Raw genomic sequence first — 27,167 nt, 5'->3', positions numbered from 1 at the left:
TAGCAGTTCCGACAATTGCGGAGAGGAAAAATTTAATATAAAAATAATAATAGTGTAAAATCGATGCACCACCCACATGCCCTCTCTTGTCAAGGACCACGACTCACCACCACCATCTTCTTCTTCACCCACAAGTCTTCACTTCCTAACTCTCTTTCATTTCATGTGATTCCATATTTTATTTGGTTTTTTTGAAAACAGATATTTTATTTTTTCAATTTCAAATTCTAAAATTTAGAGTTCATTGATCAGTATGGTGCACCGGAAGCAATTAATATGTTTGTGTGTACGCATATTTTACGTATATATTTGTGCACACGCTTTGTTCTATGTTATAACAATTTTGTTTCTTTGTACTCCCTCCGACCCGTTAAACGTTGTTTAATTTGACTTTCGGTACTGTTCACAGTAAGCGATTGACTACTAATTTACGTCTAATCTATAATATCAAACATAGTCACAAGTGATCTCGTTGGATTCGTATTTATCAGTACTTTAATACAGTGAAATTTTTATATTTAATACTAATACGAATTTAAAGATATTAACAATCAAAAGTGTGCATTGGCAAACGGGTCCAACACAAATAGGAAACGTTTTTAGGGACGGAGGGAGTAACATTTTTGAGCATTTCATCTTGAACGGTTTTTCTGTAATATAGCCACAAATACACACTAAATACTAAATTTTATAAATTTAACATAATTTGATAGACTCCTCTTTAATTATGAGTCAATTTTATAATTTTAATGTTTAGAAAAATCTATAAAATTTGTTTGGCTTAGATTTATTATTACAATTCATTTAAATGATATTAATATATAGGGGTACGCTTGGCTTATACTTATAAGTCGGCTTATAAGCTCGCAATAATTTAAGTTACAAGTTAAATGTTTTAAAATTTCCCAAATAAACATATATTAATTTTTATGAAAAATTATTTGAAAAATTAATTGAATCATTTAACTTTGCGGAATATAAAATATCGCCAAAATATTCAGTCAACATAATTACGATTTACGAGACCTAAATCAAATTAAAAGCAAAATTCTAAACCAAATTTAACGAACTAAATATTATGAGTTGAATTCAAATTTTTGAGTTAGTGTACTGCAACGCAGACGCTGCGGCATGATCAAAGATTCAATTAGATTATTGTGTACACGATAACTAACACATACTAAAAATTCACGCACAATCCCCGCCATGTGATTGTACAATAAAAGTTCTTTACCAAAACTTTAAATAACATACAACATTATTTATGATCAGATACATAATCAGCCACTAAAAATTGATTTTATTACACACAGAATATTACAAGACATGTGTATTCATATGATGGTGTACACGTGTCCTTAAGGAACAACATGATTTGGTTGGTTAAGAGCCTAGATTAAGTTATCTTATAAGGATATAATCATAATTAAGTATAGTGATTAACAGATGTTTTATTTAACAAAGTAATGCATGTGCCAAGATTCTTGTTCTGGGGATGCATGCAATTACATCAAATTTAAAGGGGTTCAAATGTTTTTACACATGCCGATTTACCTAAATCATTTATTAGGTAAGATACAAACTTCATTGGGAAAAAATTATTTTTGGTACCAAGTTTTTTTTTTATCGTAGATAACTCGTAACCGCTACCTTTCGGGTGCAAATCATGTGAATCAAGATAAACCGCATTTAAGCGACAGACTCTGACTCATGAGACATAATCATAATAGTTATCTCCTCTTTTAACCAACTGAGTCAACACTTGCGAGCATTTTTTTACAAGTTAAGCTTGACTTTAAACAATTTTAATTGTATTAAAATTTTTATGGAGAATGGTTCTACTTGTCTCATTATTTTATTCAAAATCTTGTAAAATATTTATATTCAGGAATCAACATATATACGGTAAAATATTAAATCCTACGAAATATATATTATAAAGAACATTATATCATCCAAATCTTGAAAATTGTTAAAGATCATAAGATCATGTTTGGATCTTTCGCTACTACCTTAAAATTTTAGTGTGACTGATTACTTAACACGGTATAAGAGCTCGGTTTAGGGAGAAACTCGGGTGTCCTCCCACCCTATTTGTTTAATTTAAATATTTGTTATTGGTATGAGTATTGAAATTGGTAGTATTTATTGTTGTCAATCATAACAAAAAAATATCGTACGATTGAGAATGCGTGTTAAAGAGTATAAGATCATGTTCGGGTTTTCTCTGCTATCTTAAGATTTTAGATTGATCGGTTACTTAACAAAAATGGTAATATCTGATATAGTTTATATAATAGTACATTTTTATAATATTTAAAATCTCCAATAAAGATCTCATAAAACTTAACCTAATACAAAACCAATGACTAATAATTTTGAACAAGAAGAAACATATGATTTGATTATATAAATTGATAAAAATATACACTTTGTTACAGGTTCGAATTATACGGGGAAAATTTATGATTATAATTTCTGAACCAGAATCTATCATTTAAGTGCGGTTTATCTTGATTCACGTAATTTGCAAGTTATTACATGAACCCGTGAGATTTGTCCATTGCACACCCGAAAAATAGCTGCGGCGTGTTTTTAACGATAAAAAGAAGTATATACATGCTCACATGCATGCATGAAGAGTTAGATTACATGAACCGGAACAAGGCCCAGCATAAAAATTGACAGGTGCATAAAATCTGAAGACGTGCATATAACATGTTAACCACACACTATGAAGTATGAACAGATTCTGAAACATACATGCATGTATATAAATAATCATTATTTGACTTAATAACAATTATTCTGCTTAATTAACGGCAGTATATGGATTGTAAAACAATTTTCACACCCGTAAGGGTTGGCTCAATTGGTTTAAGAGAGAAAAAATTGTCCTCTTGGTCACATGTTTGAATCTCACGGTAGAAGAATTTATGAATATGCCTCCTGAGTCAGAGTCTGTCGAAGGGTAGCGGCTGCGGATTACTTACGATAAAAAAAACTATAATAATCCAAAACTGATAAATTGTTTTTGGTGACAATCTTGCCCATCAACCCAAAATTGGGAAGAGAATTTTGAGAAGAAAATATGAAGAATTTATTTTTCGAATCATTTCTATTTTCTCCCTAAAATACTTGAGAGTATGCTTACATAAGAAAATTTCAAAATTTCATTTTTATTCTTTTTTCTTCTCTCCTATTTTACAACTCAGAGCATAATCTTAGTACATCTTAGCTATGTGAGATACAAAAGGTTTATGATATTAATACACTAATTATTTTTTTAATTACAGAATTTGACCAGACCAATGTATTGATAAATGTGGTTTTATACTCCAAGTAAATACTAATTTATGTTAAATATAAAATGTTTATGATATTATTATAAAAGAGCTACTTTTGGTATTGCATAACTTTATCATTATAATATACTATGTACTTTATCTTTTGAAAGCATCTAATTTATATATTTTATTTCAGGGTAAATTTTTCAAAAATAGCCTAATTATAAAAAATATTCAAAAATATAATGTAATATTAAAATATGAGATGAAATGCAACTTCTTAAACCTTATATGCTCCTGCTTTCAACCTCATTTGCTTTTACCATATTTCTGAAATTAAGTTTTAAAATATACTCCCTCCATCCCGGCCAATTGTTTACATTTGTTTTAGGCACGAATGTTAAAAAATATGTATAAATTAGTGAAAAAAAGAAAGAAAGGTGAGTGAAATAGTGAGACTCATTGATTTTTAATGTATAAAAAGAAGATAGTGGAGTAAAAGTAGTATGAAAAGGGTAAAAATATGGGAAGATGATGGGGCCCATTTACTATTTTTAATAAGTTTTGAAATGTAAAGAATTGAATGGGATATCAAAAAAGTAAAGTGTAAATAAATGGTTGGGACAGAGGGAATACGTAACTTTGATATAAATTCCATTTTATTCAATTCCGGGACTGCTAAAAGCCCAAAATATTACCTCTATCCTCTGGCTAACACAGGCCCGTTAGAGGTGGGCTTTGTGCTTCGGAAAGAAGTAAAGTTTTGAATGCAACACTGATGGCCTCACAGCATCTGTAATGGTATTAGAAAAGATGGTTGACTAAAATAATATAAAATAATGATTATGTAAAATTTGCTGGATCTGTAACTTAATGTGCTCCATTGGAACTTGCTATAATATTAAATTTATAATTACAGTTTTATTACAGTTCTAGGACATTCGATAAATTTAGTCGTGATGAGAAAGTGCCTATAATTTTAGCTAAGGGTTTTAGATGGTTTGAGTTTCCAAATTTATACATATTATATATATATAATAGATTAATAGTTGACACCTAAAATTATTTTGTTAAGTGTGGTTTGCTCTTAAGTTTTAAAGTTTTGTACGACAATACTCCCTCCATCCCATTTTATTTGTCACATTTAACTTTGACCCAGTCAAATTGACTAAAGTTTGACTGAAGTTTATTGATATTTTATAATTGAACAAAATAAAAAAATTATATTACTGGAAAGTAGCTTTACTCTACTTTAATATATAATTTTTAGGTTTTTGAAATAATATAAGAGTAATATTTAATCTTTGATCAAAAATTGGTCAATTTAACTTCTATAAAAGGAAATGTGACAACTAAAATGGGATGGAGGGAGTATGACATTAAGCTAATTCTTATTCTATATTAGGAAGGAAACAGTTAGTCTAAAATGACTTTGTTAATTATTATTTTTTAATATAATATTCAATAATTTAATAATAAAAAAAATGAATTCAATTTCGAAAATATCATTTTATATAAATTTAGGTATATACAAATTCTCGTAGTCTCCTTGTCGCATCATGCCTCTATCTCGTGGTTTCTATATTACATTTCATTTTCATTTAACTTATTACAAAATTGCATTTTACTTATACATCAAAGTGCTCGTATGCGGCGAGCACGGTTGGATAACTCAAATGGTTAAGAATTTATCATTTGTCGTATCTGAGAACATATATTAATTTGTAAGGTTATAAGACATATTTGTTAAAAAAAAATAAGTGCTCATATCCGGCCGTTTCTATACTGCATTTCATTTTCATTTAGATTGTTAGGAAAATTACAATTTTTCTTATATTTCCAAAACTTATGTCCAGCTTCCAAAATTTGAGGTTGAAAAAATAGCTTTTTAATCAAATTAGAGTTTTGATAAAATAAGATCCTTATTATTAGTATTTGATAATTAACTTTTTTAAATAGCTTGCTCATCCCAAAAAGTTTTTTTTTAAAAAAATTACTGTGAATAGAATTTTTAATTAAAAAATATAAAAAATTAATTGAAACATCTTTTTAAGAACCTTTTTATAGTTAAATTCAATCAGCTATAAAATATTAAGATAACGAATCTACCATAGCATATCCAATGGTATCCAATAGAAAACCTCGAAGATTCAGAGTGACTCATGGGGAAAAATATTCAATCATCAAACTGAATTTTTTTTACAAAACTGTAAAACTATAGTGATCATCTACAATACATTCATTAATCTTGAACTCAAAAGAATTAAACAAGAAGTACAAGAATAAATTTGTCAATGGAAATTTGCAAGTTCTGTACACCTCTAGTTGTGCTCTTGATCATTGCAGAAATGGTTGCATGTAAGCACCATAACATTCCCACCACTTTGGATGGTCCTTTCAAGCCTAAAACTCGAGCTTTCGATCCGTCTTTGCGTCGAGGTAGTGATGATTTGCCTATGGATGATCCTAGGCTTAAAAAGAATGTAACTTCAAATTTTCCAGAACAAATTGCTCTTGCAATATCATCTCCAACTGCAATGTGGGTTTCTTGGATTACTGGTATGTTAACTAGTCACCCTTTTCTTGATTTGAATGTATTTTGCCATTTAATGATTCTGAGTTTCTGACTGGTTTTGGATGGGGTAACATCCCACGTCGATAAAAATAAGAGTTTTTGAGACCTTTACAGATACAAGTCAACAACTAATGTTTACTAAGACCCGCGTGAGTTGTTGGGTCGGTACACATTCGGTTGTGGCCTTGTGGGCTTGGATGTTATACTTGATTAATATGGTTTACTTTGCAGGGGATGCTCAGATTGGAGTAAATGTTACTCCAGTGGATCCATCTAGTGTTGCTAGTGAGGTGTGGTATGGGAAGAAAAGTGGCAAATACTCGATGAAGCGGATCGGGATTTCAACAATTTACAATCAAAATTACCCTTTCCAGGGGCTCCTTAATTATACATCTGGGATCATTCATCATGTCAGGATTGATGGTGAGTCCTATGTGTTATGCAGTTTCTTTAAACAATTTTGTCTAGTTAATTTCTTTGTTTTGTTATTAGAGAAAGAGATCAGTATGTAAAACAGCCTCTTCATTCTTTGGAATGAGGGTAAGGCTGCGTACGATATACCCTCCCCCAGACACTGCCATAGGCGGTATTATTGGGTACGATGATGATGATGATGAGATCAGTATGTAAAACTGCAGTAATAGAACTCGATATGTGCCAGCACTGACTGATGCAGAGAAATATGTTTTACTTCCAATGGTCATTTTTGATGAAAGGGTAGAATGATCTATAATTTTTGGCAGATCTTGAGCCAGGAACAAAGTACTATTACAAGTGTGGCGATAGTTTCTTGAAGGCTATGAGTGAGGAACATGTATTCGAGACCTTATTAGTACCTGGACCAAACAATTATCCTCGTCGAATAGCAGTGATTGGGGATTTAGGTCTCACATTGAATTCCACAACAACCATTGACCATGTTATACAGAATGATCCTTCAATGATCCTTTTCGTTGGAGACTTGAGCTACGCGAATCAGTACCTTACAACTGGTGGCAAAGGAGCTCCCTGCTTCTCATGTGCATTCCCTGATGCACCTATCCGAGAAACCTATCAACCCCGATGGGATGGATGGGGAAGGTACATTCTTAATTCTAGCTAATTAGACTATTTCTTTCAAGTTCTCTGTGTAATCATCAGTTATGTATACTATTGTTACAAAGTTTAGCTAATGACCATATTAATGTTATATGAACTTGATCTATCTGGCTTGGTCTACTGATATAACTGAACTTAAATGTTCAGGTTCATGGAGCCCTTGACCTCAAGAGTCCCTATGATGGTTATAGAAGGAAACCACGAGATTGAACCTCAAGCTGAAGGAAGAACTTTCCAATCATATTTGACAAGGTTTGCAGTTCCCTCGAGTGAATCTGGCTCGAATAGCAACTTCTTTTACTCTTTTGATGCTGGAGGAATCCATTTTATCATGTTGGGGGCATATGTTGATTACAATACCACTGGTAACTGCTTCGATTATCTATCTGATATACTTCCCGGATGAGCAAACGTTTCACTGAAAGCATGTTTTATCGAATGAGACTAATCTGATTAGTGTGAAATTTCATATAGGTGCTCAATTTTCATGGCTTAAGAAAGATCTAAAACAGTTTAACCGTTGTGTGACCCCTTGGTTAGTAGCTGTGTGGCATCCGCCTTGGTATAATAGCTATTCGTCACATTATCAGGAATTCGAATGCATGAGACTTGAAATGGAAGCGATTTTGTACGAATATAAAGTTGACATTGTCTTTTCTGGTCATGTAAGTGTTAGCTTCTGAACTAAAATATTTGATATTGAATAAGAGAAAGAAACTTACATTATTTGTTCAATAATGGCCAATAAGAAATATTGGGGGTGACATCTAACCTGAGTCATCTGTCAGTCTGAGTTCTAAGACCATGTCAAGTCAGCCTGAGTTCTAAGACCATGTCAAGGAACCGGTTACTCTAAAACCTCAAGATGTTAGAGAATGATCCTTTTCAGGATCTTATAGTAAGTTGCCGAAATAAGTATTATTATGGACTAAGCTGATGGAAAATTTGGTAAGAACATACATAGTTTAGTTTACATTGATAAATAGAAGTGTGTTTCTGGTACCAGGTGCACGCGTATGAGCGAATGAATAGAGTCTACAATTATACATTGGATCCTTGCGGACCAGTTTATATAACAGTTGGAGATGGTGGGAACATTGAGAAAGTTGACGTTGAGCACGCAGATGATCCTGGTAACTGCCCTTCACCTGGAGACAATAAGCCGGAATTTGGAGGGGTATGCCACATGAACTTCTCTTCTGGCCCTGCTGAAGGAAAATTTTGTTGGGACAGACAGCCGGACTGGAGCGCCTACAGAGAGAGCAGCTTCGGACATGGATCACTTGAGGTAATATAGTTTGTGTTTGTGATGCCAGAATACGAAAAAGTACATTGCAAAGTCTAGAGTTAAAAAAGATTGATGTAATGTCGATATTCGGATACAGGTTATGAACTCTACGTTTGCACTATGGACTTGGCACAGAAATCAGGACGTGTACAAGGAAGATAGCCATGGAGACCAAATATACATTGTACGACAACCTCATATATGCTTGAAGACTCCACAGGCAATAGATGCTGCACCTGAACTTGGAGCTCCCTAAACTCGATATCATCTCTCATCACTCCGATTACTTGCACGTTTTTAGACCATTAAACGTGCAAAATCTCACGAAGGACACAAGGATCTAAATACCAATCAACATTACCAGCAAAACATATACGGCTATTGGCCTAGTTACATTTCTTTCTACATTCCCAGTTTGCCAGAACTAAACTCCCTTAGATCTTCAGTTAGCCTAACTTTGAATACGGTAAGCGGGCTTCCTGTTGGGTCAAAATTGCAGTTTTGCAGTAGAGTCTCCAAGAAGAATTACTCTCGCCTGTTCAATAGTAGTGAAACAACACAATATGTATCTGCTCAATGCAGAACTAGTTTGGCTAGAAAATACTATCCCTTTGTACTTAAAATATAAATCAAAAGCAATCTCGCTCAAGGGGTTGATGGTTTTTTCACATACAAATATATTATCACACGCAAGGACTTGACAATTTGTTTAATCCCTAACTATGATACAAAACAGCTAGGTAAACGAGAGTCATGGTATACAATCTTGAAGATGGACTTTAACAAAGGCTGATATAATGTGATATCAACTACTCTTGTAAAAAAAACGAAAACCTAATGTCAATCACTATCACAACAATAATATTTGTTTAGCACTACTTGCAGCAACAATAATAATTGTCTTGTAAGAACAGGCTGTTGAGATCCCTTCAAAGTCTGTTGAGATCTCGAACAGGCTGCTAACTACAACATTTGGATTAGGACTAATTGACTGAACATGCTCCACTTTTTGCCACAGATTTTTCATTCACTAAAGCTAAACAAGATCAGCATTCTATCAGTACCTGAAAATACTATTCATCAGTAATACAACACAATCTTCAATATGCATGTGCATCTGTCACTGGGTGTATAGGTCTAACCTGACTGGTGAGATATAGTGCAGGCTTATTCAATACTCCTCCATTGGCACCTCTGGAATATCAAACCTATCTTCTTCAATTGTTTTGTTAATCACATAAGCAGAAGAAGGTGAGAACAAGTTAAGGAAGTATGAATTTATGTTTGAGGTAGCTATGCCTAAAATACAAAGGATTATCTAACTAACAGGGAACAACTTGTAGAACATGTATGCTTAATTTAACGGTACAGCAAATTGGGTCTACAAGTAGTATACATGGTAACATTTCTAGTGAAGATAATAGAGCCAATGAAAATTAGAGCTCTTTGGCTTTATTACATTTACAAAATTATCTCACCTAATCAATAGATAGCATTCCCAGCAAAGACTTCTAGACAGAAAAAGTTAAAAGCAGATACGAAGTGCCTGCTGAATTTTTTACTGACTAAAACATAGCTTATACATTTACATATTTCCCCATTACTTCTATTAGTAACCTTGACTACCCATTAAACATTTAGATTAAGAATTTAATTTGTCGAGAACACGAGAATAATTTAGATATGGGAACTTAAGGAGTATTATTCTGCAAAAACAAAAGGATATATATTGACATAAGGTCATCCTCTTTCTCTCCACGATTCCGGCTGTTCTTCAGCTCCCTACATATTTCAGGAGTAACCTGTATTTAAATAAAATACAATTACTTGCAATTTCATGTTGAGAAGAAATTCATAGAAAAGTTGCAAAAGTTACGATCCTTACTAATCTATGCCATTGTCTTTCTACAAGAGCGTTAAGGTTGAGTTTGTCTTCTTTCACCAGCTCATTTTTGTACCTGTAATGACGGTTGTAAGCAAACACATAAAACAAAAGTAAAACTACTACAATGATATTAATGGGAGAAAAAGAGAAAACATATTATGATGAAATTAAGTTAAACAATAACTAATCTTAAGCCTGCATAACATTATTTTGCATTAGTTACAGCTGAGAGACATTGGACAACTCAAATCCTGATTTTTTTTATGAACAAAATGTCAATAACAGTAGACACACAGAGAAAGTGAGAGTAAAACTTGTTGATATATGAATGAGCATGACATCAATTCATTGCATTACTTCAAGTGCAGTTAGTATTTCAAATATTAAACTATTTTCAGCAAAAAACATACTAATTGATTATATGGCTAGCTAGTGTAGAACTTAGCTTTGGCACTTTTGGGCACTTAAGAAAGTAAATCACAACAAAGGGATATGAAATAAATCACAACACATTAGAATATGGAATCAACCTTTGCACGAACGCAAGAAGTGATTGATGCCAGATCACAGGCATTATCCTTTCATCGTTAAGGAAGGCCATAAAATGTTCAACTAAGGCATCAAGGACACGATATGGCAAAGCATACTTCTTCTCAACTAAAAGCTTTATAAAATAGCTGCATCAAATACCAGAAGCAAAAAAAAGGAGGTTAAGTAAAACTTTCTTGATAACAGTAGCCAATTTAATGGAAAATATAAAAATATAACCTAGAAAATAGCAGATTTTATATTTAAATATTTGAACAAAGCTCACTGTCGAATGTGTCGAAGACTATAAAGCAAAGAAGCATACTAGACATTACAGTCATTAAGTACAGCCAGAGTACTCGAGGAAATAGTAATTTGCAAATCTGGATCTACGATCATTTACTGAAGATACATGACATACCTTGTTGTTCCACAGTACTCCATCTCAGCTAGTTTCAACAGCGCAACACTGTGTAGTTAATAGAAAAATTAGTGCCTCCAACAAACAGGTATAATATGAAGACATGCATTAGAGATAAAACTGAGAACTAGAGAACAATAAGTATTCAAAAATACAAAAACAACCCAAATGAAATGGGTATTTCAATATGTACCTTACAAAAATAAGTACTACATGCACCTAATGCAAATAAAAATATTGTGTAGGTTTGTGGAGAAAATGACAGTATACATACATATAATAGAGAAGTTATATATGCTATGAACATTCCGGGGCTTAAACATATGTATATAAGATAAGTACATTCAGAATCAGAAGACAAAACCAGAAAGTACACCAAAATTTATAGTCTCAAAGGAAAGTACAATGTCCGACCTTGAATGAAGAGGAGGAATGGATACTTTCTGAAGGATGCTCCCAATAATGACAGCCTCCCTCAAGTTGCAAGTTCTTGACTGCGAATAAAGTATGTTAAAACCCAGAAAGTTTAGTCATCTAAAGACACATATCCAGATTTACAAAATCTCCATAAATATTTCATGGGTGATGCAGATAAACAATATAGTTCAATTTCAACTTTATCCATGCATCGAAATGAATGTATTAGAAAGATTCTTGCTCAAATATTCAGGGTGACGAATTGTAGAGCACAGCCTTTCATAATACCTTTTTTATTTTACACATTTAATTAGTTCTACACTTCAATCTTTATGGTCAAATACAATAAAACTCCATCTTCCATGCATATATTTGGTCAACAAATAAGAAATAGGCATACCTCGCACAAAGGAAACAATATCCCCTTGTTAAATGCAGCAGGTTTGTACAGTGATTTTTTAAGAGCTTGATACAACGCAAAATGCAGTTTCTTATTCTTGCTGATATCGTCTCTAATTCTCGGAAGTAAGACTAGCTTGTAAAATCGTTCTGCTTTCTTTACACCGAAATTGGAAGAAAATATTCTTGTGGCTTGAAACATTGCATTTGGAGACCATTTCTCAGGTTCAGTTAGGTACAATACCTCTTCCCAGAATTGCAAGGAAGGAATGTGCTTGAAAGCTTTGGGTATCTTTCCTGTCGTGTATTTATTAAGAAGTTTTCCAACTCTGCGTATTAGATTTACATCCGAGATTAATAAATAAACAAAGTTTGTACACAAATAAAACTATGAGAATCAGTCAAGTGAACTACCCCTTGTACAATTCGATGATGGAGTCATCCATTTTAGGCAGCAATTGTTTTTCTGCAGCCAATAATTCAAATTTATTCTCCACAAAAAGTTAACAGTAAAGAAACTGCAACAAAAAAAAACAAGACAGACCAAGAAACACAGAGAGACCTCGAATTTACTTTAATCTCAAAGAAAACATAGAAAATTAGAGCATAGCAGCTTGAATTAAAAAGAAAAGTTCATGGAAGAAAAGGGATGCTACTATAATTGCAACGGAATATAAAAGAGCAGAAAAAAACAAAAAGAAACCTGAGGAAACTTGAGCATCTTTTTCTTTGATCTTGTCAACAATAAGATCTGCCAGAGTCCGCTGCGGACGGGCATCTTTTGATAAAAATGCCTCCAGTAACTTCTCATCATCCTCATCAATCTCCTCCTGTTTTGTTATAGTAATTTATAATTTTGTAAATTTTATGTCTCTTCTTATAGAAATCACTAACATGGTTAGTAAATACAGAAATTACAGGTAAATTCACATCGCTTCTCCATATTCTCACACATAACCAACATAAAAACCAAAAAATAGTAAGCAGCAAAAATGATTTTGGTCTCTGTCTTTATCCATATGAGGGGAAACTTATGGAAAAATGAAAACAACATTATTTAATTTTGTTTCTAAAAAAAACCCAAATTGAAAAATACCAGACTACACATAATAAACCAGATGGTTTTAGCAACATTGTACGGGTCAAATACATGTTAGATAACACAACTTCTAATTTTTCATATAACAGGGGAAGACTAACTAGTAGGGACGAAGACTTTTCTGTTTTTTTTCAAATTACATTTCGTACCAAATGTACCATTGCAGCCATGGGAAATATAATTACTCTAATTTTGGTGGGACAACGCACGTTAACCAAATCAAGACATGATAACAGAATTGATAGCTGCATAATACACATACAAAGATAATCCTACTTGCAGAACAAAAATTATTTAATTCGTCAAACACTGCAACAACAAAAAATGAAGATCTAGATGACACGAAAAGAAAATCCTCAACACAATCCGACAACTCAGAAATTACACTAATGCAGTAAAGCGCATATAAATTGTAAAAATTTAAATAGAAAACCGCAATTAATATAAAAATCCAAGATATTTAACCACCTCATTGCCTCCATACTGGCTTTGAGTCTCGGAAAATCCAGAGAAATGATCAATCTCCTCTTCATCTAATTGAACAGCATCCGTATTTTCCTTAAGGAACGCAAAACCGGCAGCACCAGGTCTCTGAGTATCGGCCTCATCCTGTATTTCCTTTTGCTGAATTAAAGCCTCCTTTAATATCTTCGAGCTCATATCCGATGCAATAAGCTGTACACACAGTTAATTAACAAATAAACAACCATAACCGGTCTATAAGCAAAAAAAACAATGTACCTGTTAAATCGAGAATAAACGAATAAAATCCTCAGTACGGTAACAAAGACATTGCAATTTTTAATACTGTATATATGTATCTATTATAACAGGAGACAGTGTGGTTTTAATCTCGATAAATGAATTAGATTCTCAGGTTCAGCGGATTATAACAGAGACAGTTAATTTAATCAATTTATCTATTATAACAGACAACATAGTTTTAATCTCGAAGAATGAATAAAATTATCAGGACCGTAACAAAGGCATAGTGATTCTAACCTATTTTATCTATAACATGAATACAATTCTCAGCTTTAGCCAATTATAACAGAGAATTACAACAGAGACAATGTAATTTCAATCAATTGTATCTATTGCAATGATTATAACTGGAGACAATGTGGTTTTTTTAATCTCGATAAATGAATACAATTCTCAGGTTCAGCTGATTATAAAAGAGAATTATAACAACAGTGTACTTTAATTTCGATAAATGAATACGCTTCTCAGGTTCAGCAGATTACAACAGAGAATAATAACAGAGACAATGTAATTTAATCAATTGTATCTATTGTATTTATTATAAAATAAAAAATGTGGTTCAATCTCGATAAATGAATAAAATTCCGCGAATATTTATTTATCGAGGTTTAACCGTAATCTCGATAAATGAATAAAATTTTCCGGTCCCGAGCGTAAAGTGTGTACCTTGTTATGTTGCTGGTGAAGTTTGGGAGCTTTGGAATGCTTTTTGGAGGATTTGGATTTGGAGTCATGCTCTTCTTCGGGGAGAAACGGCTCTGGATTTTGATTTCTGCTTCGCTTTTTCGCCATCTTTTGGGGGCAGAGCTTTCAGTTTGTAAAACCCTAATTTTGGGGTTTCTTAAACCCTTTGCAAGTTTGAACAGTCATTTTCCTATTTTTTTAGGTGACATAATAGCATTTTACGAAAAATGGGCCTCAGCCCAGTTTTTCACTAAAGGTGGCCTTTCTCAAATGTCTAAAACCAGCCTAGGTACTTATCGAAGAGTGTTTGTCGACCCAACTTATGAGTCGAATTTATAACTTATAAGCTGATTAGTTCAATTTTGGTAACGACGTACTTTTTCTCAACTTATTTTGAATTTTCACTTTTTTATTAATTTTAGTTTTTAAATATATGTTTTTAAATGTTAAGTTAATTTAAAAGTCATGAATTAAGATAATAATATTTAAAAATTATTTATTTTAATTTATTTAAGTTAATAAAAATTCCGACTTATAAGTAAAATTAACCAAACACTTACATAACTTATAAGTATTCATCTACTTATCAATTTTAAGTTACTTATTAATTTTAAGTCATAAGTTATTTATTTTAAGATTTCTCAAACGGACACTAAATCCATTAAAAATCTGGTGGTATTATAAAATTCATGAATTTTTTTGTATTTTATAAAATTCGGTTGATTTGCTAGTGTATTTTATATTTTCAGAAATCTTAACAAAATCCAAGAGAATTTGATAGATTTATAGAAATTATTAGTCAAATCAACAAGACTCTACGAGATTTATTCAACAACTCCGTTAAAATTCACTTATAATTAAAATCAGCCAAAATCATTCAAAATCAATTAATTGTTCATGAAACTATGCAGTAAGATGTATAATGCAGGGGTAAAGCCATATCGGTAAGGACATTCGCTCTTTAATCGATCCAAGTTTTACCGGTGCAGACTATTGCGTGAGCCCGTATGATTTACCCAGTACGCACCCGAATGATAGATGTCGTGTGTTATTTACGATAAAAATAAATAAATTAATAAAGGTGTTTGATAACGATGTTGTTGATCGGTTGAAATATTCTTGGGTACTTACGACAGTAGAGGACTCACTAGCCGTGTTATATTACAACTTTGAAGTGCCATACAAATTTGAATTATGGGTCATGAACAGTGTTGTAAAAATCGGGAATCGGTGAAGATCGGTCGAGCTACCGATTTAGGATTAATTGAAAATCGGGGATTAATCGGAGTAAAAATCGGATGTATTATAATATTAAATTATATTTAGTATATTATTATCATTATATTATTTATTTATTAACAAATATATATTTATTTTATCATAATTTCTATACTTATTCATATTTAAATTAATATAATATTTTAATTTAAAAAAAATATTTATATATACTCCTATAAAGAAAAATTCGTAATAATTAATTGGATTTCAAAGATCGAATCGGTCGGATACTTTGTGGAGGATTAATCGGGGATTAATCGGTTGAATCGGGAATTTTTAGAACACTGGTCATGAATGATTACAATGTTCATGATTCATGGGCTCTCCGGTTTCAAATAGTTGAAGATGGCAACAAACTTTTAACTCCTCTGTGTTGCTTGAGAAAAAAATTTATGATCACGTCTGAAAAAGATTATCATTCTTGTGTTTATCTACATGATCGGATCTGAGCACTGGAGAGAAGACGAGAATCTCTGCACACGGTTTATAGGTGCACACCCAATATTAAGACCAACATATTCTTATATTCATATTTAACTTAAGTCTACTTTCATGAGGATAATTTGGTCATAATTGGGTGTGCACTTATAAATCAGGGTGTGCACATATCAGCTCCCTTTATTTTATTTTGTTCCGTTTTATATAATTCTTGAGGTGGTCTGAGAACTTTTCGATAGCTGAAATGATCTAGTGATGTGCTATACACTATTTTTGATGGTATAGATTTGCCATAGTTATAATCTTATATGGATGGTTCACGTTGGATTGACTACATTTCATGACTTCTTTTAGTGTTAAAATGTGGTGTGCACATATATTGTGCAGCTTGGATTGTATTTGTATATAAAAAAAAATTCGACAATTAATCACATGCACATCAGGAGTCAAACTCGTGACTTGTAAGACATGGGTGCTCAACCACTGCACCAACACTATGTTGGCTCAAATTGGGGGCCAATGTTTAGTTAGAAAGTGTAATACAACAGAAAATTGCTTCTAAATTGGTTGGTAGTCAAATTCCAATGGAATATCACAATTTCTGTCGAAATCAGTGGCAAAAAATATTTCAAGCTGTTTTCTGGTTTTTACCCTGCATATATCCGTCAACATAACTAAGATGAGGCTCATTTGCAAGATGAACCATGTAGAATATAGGCTTCTCTATGTCATTTCAAATTAGTTCCATGTAGAATATAGGCTTATTTTGCGCTTACAGAAAGGGATGTGAAAATCAAACTTGAAACCTCTCCTAGCACTAGGGACACAATTGCCACCAATCGGCTAGTCCTTAATAGTCTAGATCGATTCATAGATAGATCAATCTCAAAACACAACTTTTAAATTCATGACAACAGATTTAATTAACCAACAAAAAGTAATATATTTGCATTGAATTTTTTGAGGCCTAAATTTATCTGTCCATGCCAGACATTTTATATTAGTTGGTCATCATGAGAACTCCTGCTCCTACATTATGATGGCCTGGTACTTGATAGAGAGATGAAGCACAACTCAAGTGACGGATGACTTGCAAATTGGACACGATGTTTTTCTTCGGACCCATTCGTCGATGCACTGGGAGTTGAGAAAACCGCATTGTTAGATTCTTGCAGCTGCTAGAAAATAGAAAAGGACAAGTCACAAGTATTAAATATTTAGTTCTTACATCTTTGTGAAATTTGTGCAGACAAGGAAGATGGCGTATTGTATCCCCAATGGTTGGAGTTTCGAGACAAATTGAACACTCTTCAAAATTATCAGTCTGCATAAACAAGTGGACGAACAAATTATTAGATCAGCAGCATGTACGCACGAATTGGACAGGGAAGGGACTAAATAATACAAATAAAAAAAAGAGAGAAGGAAAATACAGAAAATTATCCTTATTTTCTCTTAAAGGTTGCAAGTACAGTAGGTGTAATACTATGTTACACCTTTACAATTCAATATTTTTCTAATATTAGTATTTATGGGTAAGTAGGTTCCAACAGTACCTGAACCGTAGATTCTGGCAAAGCATTTATCTGAGCCGCAGATGCACCTCCATGTCGGTCATTGTTCTCATCAAGAGCCAATAACATTTCATAATCATTTCTGACGCAGAGAAGAAATGAGGTTCAGATTACTACTAAACTTCTTTAAGATACAATCACTTCATGCAGGAATGTATGTCCAAAAAGGGGAATTGGTCTCTCTAGTGTGGAAGAAAAATTGTAGGAAAATGCATTATACGGTACCCTTCTATGACTTGTTTTAAATTGTTTGTCATAAACAATAAAATAAATTGTTAAAAACAACTAGTAAAAGGAATTTTAGCAGGTAAAAGCAGCAGTCATTAGTCAAGCACATTTCTTCATGTAAGAATGCAACTCCACAAAAAATGAAACAGATCAATAGCAATGCTTCTATCAGCCAAATAAGACAAAAATAAACTTACAAGTACTTAAACTACTAGGTGACCTTTCATTTTCCTACAAGTACTTGTAAGTTGTCAGATCAATATTTTCTCCCTCTGTCTATGTTATAACTATCTATACCGTTATATTATGATCTAATTCTTTCTCGAGTTATTTTTAACTCTCTATATCTACTTCCTAAGTTCTAACAAACACATCTTGTGGAAACCCAGTAGAATAATCTGCCACAACAGATATGACAATTGTTGAATAAATGACCTAGCAGGTTAACTGCACTAGAACTGGCAAGATGTAGTTGTTGGCACCATTGGGCATTGGGCAGCTGCGTCTGAAAAGGACCGGACTCCACTATATGATTAGTAATGAGGAATGAGACGGTTTAAAAGGGCTTTGTTTAGGGGCATTTGTCTAGGTACCGCAATGAAAACAAGAAGAAGAACCATTAGATCTATAACTAAATAGATAACAACTGTTAGATTTAGTGGTAGAGAGTATTTCGTAGAGTTGTGTACAAACCTTGACAACTACAATCACGTTTTCTTCTTTTTAATCAAAGAACAAAGAGGATTTGGGTTCAACTATTAATTATACACTAATATAATATATCGATAGTACATGAAAAAAATTGACACGTCATAAATCGATATATAATAGTATATTATTTATACAAAATGGAACCAATTGATATTTAATACTTTTATGCTAAATAGACCTATGTTTTAAACCTTAACAACTATAATTGATATAAAATGTTAGTAGTACATCATGTTCTAGTAAAACTATATATTTATAAAAAAATTCCAACTTCTATAAATATGAGAAAAAGAAGTTACAGATAATCCGTACATTTCCCAAGTTATAAGCTAGCAAGAAATATATGAAGAACTTTCTGGGAAACACTAATAACATAAGCAATATGTTTCATTAACTTTGTTGTAAAGATTATTTATACATCCCATGTGGATACATTACACTTTATGTATTTTTATTCCTTTAGGTAAACCTTAATATAAGAAGCTTCATGTAATAATTTTAAAAACAGCTTATAAATTCATATGTTAGACTGGTTACTGTCCAAGTAAAAATTAACTTTTCTCGTAATTATTAGTCGGAATCACAAATTTCCTATATTCTATGGTAGAAATTTTTTTAGGTAATGCATTATTTACAACGCATAGTAATAGAGATTACATTTCTATACTCTGTCTTAATTTGGGAAATCTTAGCCTGGAAAAGGTATATAGGGAAGATTCAGTCCAACTCCTCCCTTAAATCTTCTCCCTCAAAATGGAGGCAGTGCACTAGGTAGGCAGAAATTCATAAACTTTTCATTGAAGTAAAATAAACAAAAAAAACAGTGACGGACTTGGCTTTGATTTAGGTACACCATCGTAACTTTAATTAAGTGATAGTAACAGTACTGTTTAATATGTAGTTATGTACTCAAAGCAATTTTTCTTAGACACGATTATCAAATCCTAGTTACTTAGGTATAACCTGAAGTCCTCAACTTTCATAGTAGTGGTGCTAAAATTTCCATGAGCCGTGCAGATACAAGTGGCAGTTTACTTTCATTCAAAGTTTATTGTCTAGAATGACAGTGAGAATATTGGGCTACTAAACAAGAGAAGAAAGAAAAACTTGCTCATTTAAGATGAATAACTTACTCGTTGAAATCACGCTGAGTTTGAAGGAGACTACCAGCCATTCCCATATCATTGAAGGCCTCTAGTGTTTCCAGTATATGCATTCTCTGCAGTATAAAACATCAATCTTGATCACGTCTATCCTAAACCCTGAACTAGAGAAATATTAAAACAGCGGGTATAAGTACGAGCACCAAATATATAAGTCAATACCATGTCAACATCCATGTTGGGAGGAAACACGACATTTCTTTGTCTAGATGATACAGTACGAGATTGTCCTGGAAACCGACCTCCTCTCAGCCGTGCCATTCTAGTAGAGGTAGGCACTCGAGGCTGGGTAACTCTCCGGGTGGAAGAATTTGGAGAAGACCGAAATACGTTTTCTCGATGTAAATTTGATATGGACGAGCTTCTCTGCAACAAAAAAAATACAGATAATTTCTAAAGCATTTAAAAAATGATTGCCTGGCAAAGACTTGCTAGTAGTGGCTCTACATATGAATACATGGTTGATATTCATATTTTTCTTTGCAGAAATACCTCCATCAGTATTAGTTTACCACCTAAAGCAATGAAAACATAGCTGCATGCCCGCAATTGCTTTCAGATGATAGCAAAAAAACATTTTGTAAAACATGATGTATAGTTTACTGGAACCACGAAGATTCTGAAAGCTTAAAATCTTCAATTTTATATATTGAGAACTAATAATTAGTATAGGCCAAAAATTTGCCTGTAGATTCATTAAAATAAAACTCTCCATTATTCGATTAGCCCCTTAATACAAGGCACGGAGATATATTTGTTGAAGGATCTAAAACGAAAACACATCAACATGATTATAAGAAACAACAGCATATGCAATTATATTCTTAATTTAAGCATTTTAACTTACCCCTTGAGATTCTGTGATAATTAACTAATTGTTCACAAATCCGACAACAAAATGTGTGCATCTTGATGCCTTAAAGTATAGTACACCAAAATTTAACATAATGATTGATGATGCACTTACAGGATGAGATACATGCCGACTTCTACTATCAAAAGCATGCTGTAAATTCTCTTGCTGCAGTGCCAATGCAAAGTGTTCATCAAACTGTTGTTAGGTGACAACAAAACATTAAGCAAACAATTTTTTTTAAGGTGCCTTGTTTTCTTTAGATCCAAAAACAGAAAGTACAATAAATAGAGTGACATACCTCATGATCTGCTGCGAAATTCGACTCATTATATAGTTGTTCTTGAAGTTCCCTAGCTAAAATTTCATCTGCTTCAAGCTGTCTATCCCTCATATCTGACACGCTTCTACTACTGCAATCTATGTTACAGGAGCCATTATTTCTTGTTTCGGGGGAAAACTCATCAATATCAATAATCGGCTTAAAACCGCGTGCTGCCTGACTATTCTGTGTCCTATTTGATCTTCCGTTTGATGGTTCTCCTGGTGACCCAAGAACCACCAATTCAGAGTTAGCAATTGCTGATGAAGAGGATTCACCTTGATGACTACTAGAGGAACCCTGCCTCTGTCTTTTAATCACTATGTTTGAAGGATCATGATGATCATTCAAGTGGCATCCTTGTTGCTTTTGGGGCACGGTCTGGACTATAGGTGCAGCTGATACATTCTGGGATTGAATTGAGTGTTTTCTTGTAATATTTCCATCTTTATTATCCCTTTTCACCACCACAGTCCTAGGAAATTTATTCACATTACATGGATCATCTGCCCTGCGGGAAAGAAGAGGTTCTTCATTGGACAAGGAAGGATTTAATCTTCTTGTATGCTCATGTGTACTTATCCATCCACTTGGTCCATCCTTGTTGGCATGACTAGCTACATCTACTTTACCGGCAAGAGTCCTGTAAGTTTATTACAAGTCAATATCTCAAAAAAAAATCAATAGGGAAAATTATTCATCAACTTTAAAACTAAATTTTATTCAATTCACATGCATCGACTACATAACTAAGCGCCACCACAGAATTGACATTAAACAGGAATGGCAGAGATGCAAATTTTTTATAAAATATCTCTTGTTCATTATGGTGTTGGAATCAAGAAAACAGAAAATGGCATCAACATAAAGATTATATCATAGATAGATACACTTAGTAGGTGTCCTTAAAACATGTTACTTGCAATAAATGGTTCATTAATGCGAGAAAGGAAAGGAAAAACTGGAATTTGCCCATTCAACTTGGCATACTTCAACGTTAAATTTTAAATGAGCGACTCCATGTATTCTAAATTTTGTAAACACCAACAAATTGTTGGGCAGCCATTATAAAATTCTACAAATGCTCGCTGCCGGTAGTATAGAATCAATTCAATATTGCATGAAAACAAAATTAGAAAAAAATGAATAAAAAACCAAGAACTTGCAATTCAGAATACTGCTTGAAAACTAGCTACTTTAAAGTTATCTTCAGAACTTAACAAGTAGAAGTGAATTTTTTTACTTCTGTCACTATATGTTTTTCTCTGATAATGTCGAAGTTAGAAGTTAGTAAACATAAAATTAAAAAGTATTTATATCAAAATTTACATGTGGGGATATAAATATCTACCATATCAAGTCAGATTGTTAACTCAAAATACGTCAATGGAATCAGTGCCTAGTTTCTACTTCATAAAAATTCAACTTAAAAGCCTGTTTTAAGTCCTTATTTCATTTTATAACTTATAAGTTACTCAAAATATGTCAATGGAATTAGTGCCTAGTTCCTTTGACTTTATAGACACATGGACAAAAGTTTTTTTTTTTACTTATTTCATGTTATAACTTATAAGTTACTTACTAGTAAAAACTAAAAAAACAAGGCCATGGTCTGATCAGCCGGTGAGGCACAAAATGGCTAAAAGGACAGAGCCACTAAACCCAATCTAAACTACTGATCATCTCCTCTAGCAGATAAGGCAGTCAAACCAAGCTGAAGTTGCAATATATAACTGAAACTGCATAAATTTTAAAAGAATGGCCTCTCGTAGATATCATTATTTTGCTAGTCGCACACGACACTTTGAATATGCCGAATTCATAAATCACATATACAGAAGGTGTGTGTGTGTTAGTGAGGTAATTCAATTAGAAATTAAGGCATATCAACACCAATTCTGTTCAGAAATAAATTACCTCCTAAACATGATGCAGTATGCTTACCAAAAGGGAAAATGTGATGGCCAAATTAATTGACGTGTGTGTATATACTTATACACATATAAAAAAAACAAATGCCTGATTAAATTTCAGCTATATACCTTCCAGATGAAGGCCTTGTTTTTGCCTCAGATTCCTTTAATAATCTGCTATGGGTTAGTAATCCCTTCCCCTTGACTCGACGAGAATCCAAGTCTTCAGCAGGTAATTCCCTACTAGTTCCAGAATCTTCATGGTAAGGGTGCAGAAAAGTGTTATTCTTTTTATGAGCCGACTGATTAGCCTTTGCCACATTAAGTGGAGATACACATCCATTACCCTCGACTCGAAAAGAATCTTTGAATTCAGCCGATGAATCCCTACTAGTTGCAGAATAATCCTGGTGGGTGTGCAGAAAAGTATTATTCTGTTTCTGTGTCGACAGTTTAGCTTTTGCTACGTTAAGTGGAGATATGCATCCATTTCTAACCAATTTTCTTTGAAAACTGTTTCTATTTGAAGTCCTCGGGTAGTCAACTTTTTTCCCAATATCAGATTCTTCTGCAATGAGCAGAGGCGAAAAGCTTGTGTCTGACATTTCCTTTTTATGTTCTTCAGATTGACTACTTCCTGTGACGAATTTCTGACTTATTTTAAAATGGTCATCGTCTTTGGTCAGATCAGGTACTTTAACAGGTCCTTGGTATCCAGGCATCTCAGAATGAGAACTAGAAAGAGCTTTTCCTTTTCCCGTGTATTCAGTTTGGATGCTACTTTTTCCCCGATGATTGAATTTAAGGTCTGCCTCAGCTCTTCTTGAGTTGCACGCACCCCTAGAAGACAGTGCAGGTCCTGATAAAATATTTATGATATTCCCCTGAAGCTCAGATTTTTTGGAACCATTTCTAGGGGGAAGATAAACGCTTCTGCCCTCACTTTTAGCTGTCCGTTTATTGTTTCTCAGCCCACCTTGTAACCCAGCATTAGACATATCAGCATTCTCATTAAGATTACCCATGGATGATACATGTCTCTCTCGTCTTATACAGTTTTTGCCATTGATATTCTGAGATGCTAATCTATCTGGGGTATCAGGAACCTCCACAACCTGATCAATATCCATGTCATCCATCTTCTGCAAAGTAACAATCCAAATAAGAAACATTTAATTAATTAATTCTACACAGAGAAGTAACAAACCTTGCATCTAATGTCAGAAGCTTCAAAGTGTGGACTAGGCATCTAGCAGTTTAGCACTGTACCAAGCCACCACAAAATACATAACCAAATAAAACTCATGTAATTTTTCACAATTCTGAGAAATGTGAAAAAACATGATAAAAATGCTTGTTAAATCGAACTCGTTAATGAAAAAAGAAACGGGTAAGCAGGAAAAAGAAAAATCGTTATATTCAACTGAAAGAAGCGATCCAAAAACATTAGCACTCATTATCCCGTTCATTCAAATCTCCACACCGTTTATTAAAATCATATATAAAATGCCATCCGAGACATTAATCCTAGAATAAAAGAATACACTTTATGTCAATATCCCGTTCATCCAAATCTCCGAACCATTAGTTAAAAGAAATTCCATCCGAAACATTAACCTTACAATAAAAATGAAAACAAATATTGATGACGGCATAGGCTTACTATCATTACCAGATCGGAACAAACATACGTGTATCTACACCACCAGATCACATAAAAATCTAATTAATCTTTATTTTCAATAAAATCAACAAAAATTAATGGAAACAGACAAATTCATCATATCGACGGAAACAAACACAACAATCAGGCATCGAAATCCGATAACACACAACAACCAATCAATACATAAAACTAAATATACCTTTCATACAAAACACACACACACACATATCAATCTAATTACGCAAACAATTACTATAATAACCTAATAACGAAACAATCGAAATGTTCAATTCTAATCAATTCCAAATCAAACACTAGATTAAACCTAAAATCACAAAATTACATATACACACACACACAAACACACATCAAAGCTACAAATATCACAAATTAAACTAAATTCAATTTACAAACTTAAAAAATCAATGAAAAAACAAACAGCGAGTTATAACAATGAATCGGAGTGACAAAGATCGAACCTTGCGACGATCTCCGACGACTCGTCTCGCCGGAAAAATTTACCGGTGAGATTTATATATAGTGATGAGAGAAATGTAGATTTGTGGTTTACAATGAGGGGAAAGTGTGTGCCACGCGCTATCAAATCGCGTTAATTGGGCTTCTGTGAGAGATGAGGAGCTTGTTAATTTTTTGAAAGTGACGTGTCCGTTGTAGACGATTTTGTATTGGTATGAATGGGCCGGGTCTGTGGATCGCTTGAAATTTGTTAATGGGCCGGATCGGTTTGTACTTTTTTTGACTAATTTGGCTTATATGCCCTTACAATTGAGCATCTGTCCTAACAAATCTCGGGGTGAGCAAAAATCGAATTTAGAACCGGGAACGATAAGAGATAAGACTTTAACCAATTGAGCTATCTCATCGCGCTCAATAATTTGTACTTTTGTTATTCAAAAATATGTAAATATAACTTCGAAAAAATAAGATGTTATTATGGTTATTAATTTCGAAAATCGGAATGATGTACCGATTTATAGTATATAACATGATTTTTGAAAAACTGGATGATTTATCGAATCAAACAAATAATTTTGACCGAATTATCTGCAAAGTTTGAAAAATCGACTTATTAATATAACCATATATGTATCTAATAAATAATTTGATACCAATTAAATGATTGAAAGATTCTGCTGATTTTTAGTTAAGGAAACTAATATCTCCATTTAAGCAATTAACATGTAGTTTTAAAAACTAATTATATTTTAAGATTCTGCTTACAAGATTTCCATGCATAAACAATTTATTCCGTTATTATTACCCTTGCTGCAGGTATTATATTCACACCAAAGAATACATATTTTACTCTTGCAAATCATAAACTGAAAACCCCTGCTCCATTTTTTATACCCTTAATTCTTGAAGAATTGTAATAAGAGATGTTGGCCTGCTTTGGATTTGGCAAAAGTGAGGAGGAGAAGCCTCTTTATCCCTTCACGGTACAATTCTTTCGACGTAGATTGTTGTTCGCTTATCTCGTGTTCTTTATAAATTTACGATCAATGCAAATTGTTGTCAGTTTATCTCGTGTTCTTTATAAACTTACAATCAAATAACGTATATATTGTTCCATTGTAGCATCTTATGTAAGCTTTGATTTTTTTTCTTTTGTAACAAATAGTTGTAATTCTTAACATAGTTTTTCTGAATGGTGGATGTAGAGTTTTGTTGTGAAGGTAGATCCAACTCTAGCATGGGAATCGATTATGGCAAAAATCTTGAAAAAGACAAAATTAGGTTATAATTTTTGTCCTCGCAACTTCGTAAGGCTTTTTTTTCTTAATAATTAAGTAACGGTTTTTCTATTATGTACTAATGGGCACATGATAAACGCCAGAAGTTACTCCATCCGTCTCAATATATTTGTCTTGTTTGATTTTTTAAGGTCAAATTAACCCAACTTTGACCGAAAATTTCACATAGTATAATATCGAAAATACTTATAAAATTTATATCATTAGAAAGTATGTTTAATCTACTTTTATCTGTATATTTTAATTTTTCAAAATAATAAAAAAATGAATTTTTATTTACGGTCAAAGTTAAGTCAATTTGACCATCAAAAGTCAAACAAGACAGATAAATTGGGACGAGGGAGTATTATTTTAGATTGATGGAGTTGGATGCAGGGATCCACCACTATCATAAAAAAGAACCAATCAAGATGCACTAAAATTATAAGTTCTCGCGCTTATTCTTGTTACTGCTTAACACTCTACTTTGTATACAGAGATATCTAATTTCAGGATGTATGGTGAGGGCTTGTTTCAAGTATCTGGAGCATTGGATCCCAAACTACTGCTTAAGGTGTTGGGAAAAACTGACAGAACAGCAGTACTCCTTGTTGATTTCCAATCCGGAGGATGCTCTCAGAATTTATATATGCCTGAATTCGAGCAACGTCAAAGATATAAACAATGCCTAAAAGATGGTGCTGAAATGCAGGCTTATTACAATGATTTTGAGATGCAGGCTTATTACAATGATTTTTATCAGGGATATGATGGTGGCTATGGACAAGGCTATCGGTAATGATCAGCTTCTTTAGAGCTGT

The 27,167-nt window shown here is 33.0% G+C and overlaps 3 protein-coding genes across 7 annotated transcripts; 1 reads left to right on the top strand and 2 right to left on the bottom strand.

Annotated features, from left to right (window-relative positions):
• Positions 1-5,417: 5,417 nt before the first annotated feature.
• LOC141675408 (purple acid phosphatase 23) lies at positions 5,418-8,879 on the top strand. Its single transcript, XM_074482036.1, has 7 exons — positions 5,418-5,846; positions 6,094-6,285; positions 6,606-6,942; positions 7,108-7,325; positions 7,435-7,625; positions 7,967-8,248; positions 8,346-8,879. Exons 1-7 carry the CDS (start codon positions 5,582-5,584, stop codon positions 8,502-8,504), a joined length of 1,644 nt encoding a protein of 547 aa, XP_074338137.1. The 5' UTR covers positions 5,418-5,581; the 3' UTR covers positions 8,505-8,879.
• Positions 8,880-8,893: 14 nt separating this feature from the next.
• Positions 8,894-14,644, bottom strand: LOC141675425 (bystin-like). 3 transcript variants are annotated; one of them, XM_074482038.1, is made up of 12 exons: positions 14,429-14,644; positions 13,466-13,672; positions 12,602-12,728; positions 12,313-12,364; positions 11,900-12,227; positions 11,497-11,576; positions 11,083-11,130; positions 10,664-10,810; positions 10,134-10,206; positions 9,975-10,050; positions 9,391-9,499; positions 8,894-9,321 (listed from the first exon to the last, which is right to left on the bottom strand). In XM_074482038.1, exons 1-11 carry the CDS (start codon positions 14,552-14,554, stop codon positions 9,420-9,422), a joined length of 1,344 nt encoding a protein of 447 aa, XP_074338139.1. In that variant the 5' UTR covers positions 14,555-14,644; the 3' UTR covers positions 8,894-9,321; positions 9,391-9,419. The 3 variants fall into 3 exon arrangements, with proteins under 3 accessions (XP_074338139.1, XP_074338140.1, XP_074338138.1); XM_074482039.1 differs by having other exon boundaries at positions 8,894-9,284; XM_074482037.1 differs by having other exon boundaries at positions 8,894-9,312; positions 14,429-14,643.
• Positions 14,645-16,890: 2,246 nt separating this feature from the next.
• On the bottom strand, positions 16,891-25,228 carry LOC141675372 (uncharacterized). Of its 3 annotated transcripts, none has more exons than XM_074482034.1 (9): positions 25,072-25,228; positions 23,056-24,068; positions 20,993-21,656; positions 20,806-20,889; positions 20,001-20,204; positions 19,809-19,894; positions 17,719-17,818; positions 17,391-17,486; positions 16,891-17,299 (listed from the first exon to the last, which is right to left on the bottom strand). In XM_074482034.1, exons 2-9 carry the CDS (start codon positions 24,063-24,065, stop codon positions 17,237-17,239), a joined length of 2,307 nt encoding a protein of 768 aa, XP_074338135.1. In that variant the 5' UTR covers positions 24,066-24,068; positions 25,072-25,228; the 3' UTR covers positions 16,891-17,236. The 3 variants fall into 3 exon arrangements, with proteins under 3 accessions (XP_074338135.1, XP_074338136.1, XP_074338134.1); XM_074482035.1 differs by having other exon boundaries at positions 23,056-24,065; positions 25,072-25,223; XM_074482033.1 differs by lacking the exon at positions 25,072-25,228 and having other exon boundaries at positions 20,806-20,859; positions 23,056-24,084.
• Between the last annotated feature and the right edge of the window lie 1,939 nt (positions 25,229-27,167).

The sequence above is a fragment of the Apium graveolens genome, chromosome 1 (assembly GCF_009905375.1).
Source record: "Apium graveolens cultivar Ventura chromosome 1, ASM990537v1, whole genome shotgun sequence".
Taxonomy (NCBI): domain Eukaryota; kingdom Viridiplantae; phylum Streptophyta; class Magnoliopsida; order Apiales; family Apiaceae; genus Apium; species Apium graveolens.
This window is presented reverse-complemented; position numbering and strand designations above follow the sequence as displayed.

What these genes read in the sequence shown, in the direction of transcription:
- LOC141675408 (XM_074482036.1), top strand. Translation starts at nt 5,582, where the DNA reads ATGGAAATTTGCAAGTTCTGTACACCTCTAGTTGTGCTCTTGATCATT. An exon ending in ACATTGTCTTTTCTGGTCAT is followed by an intron (nt 7,626 to 7,966) that starts GTAAGTGTTAGC and finishes TTCTGGTACCAG; the next exon opens with GTGCACGCGTATGAGCGAAT. An exon ending in TCGGACATGGATCACTTGAG is followed by an intron (nt 8,249 to 8,345) that starts GTAATATAGTTT and finishes ATTCGGATACAG; the next exon opens with GTTATGAACTCTACGTTTGC.
- LOC141675372 (XM_074482034.1), bottom strand. Translation starts at nt 24,065, where the DNA reads ATGGATGACATGGATATTGATCAGGTTGTGGAGGTTCCTGATACCCCA. An exon ending in ACAAGGCCTTCATCTGGAAG is followed by an intron (nt 21,657 to 23,055) that starts GTATATAGCTGA and finishes ATAAACTTACAG; the next exon opens with GACTCTTGCCGGTAAAGTAG. An exon ending in TGCCAGAATCTACGGTTCAG is followed by an intron (nt 17,487 to 17,718) that starts GTACTGTTGGAA and finishes TTGTTTATGCAG; the next exon opens with ACTGATAATTTTGAAGAGTG.
- LOC141675425 (XM_074482038.1), bottom strand. Translation starts at nt 14,554, where the DNA reads ATGGCGAAAAAGCGAAGCAGAAATCAAAATCCAGAGCCGTTTCTCCCC. An exon ending in GCCAGTATGGAGGCAATGAG is followed by an intron (nt 12,729 to 13,465) that starts GTGGTTAAATAT and finishes ATAACAAAACAG; the next exon opens with GAGGAGATTGATGAGGATGA. An exon ending in GAGTACTGTGGAACAACAAG is followed by an intron (nt 10,811 to 11,082) that starts GTATGTCATGTA and finishes TATTTGATGCAG; the next exon opens with CTATTTTATAAAGCTTTTAG.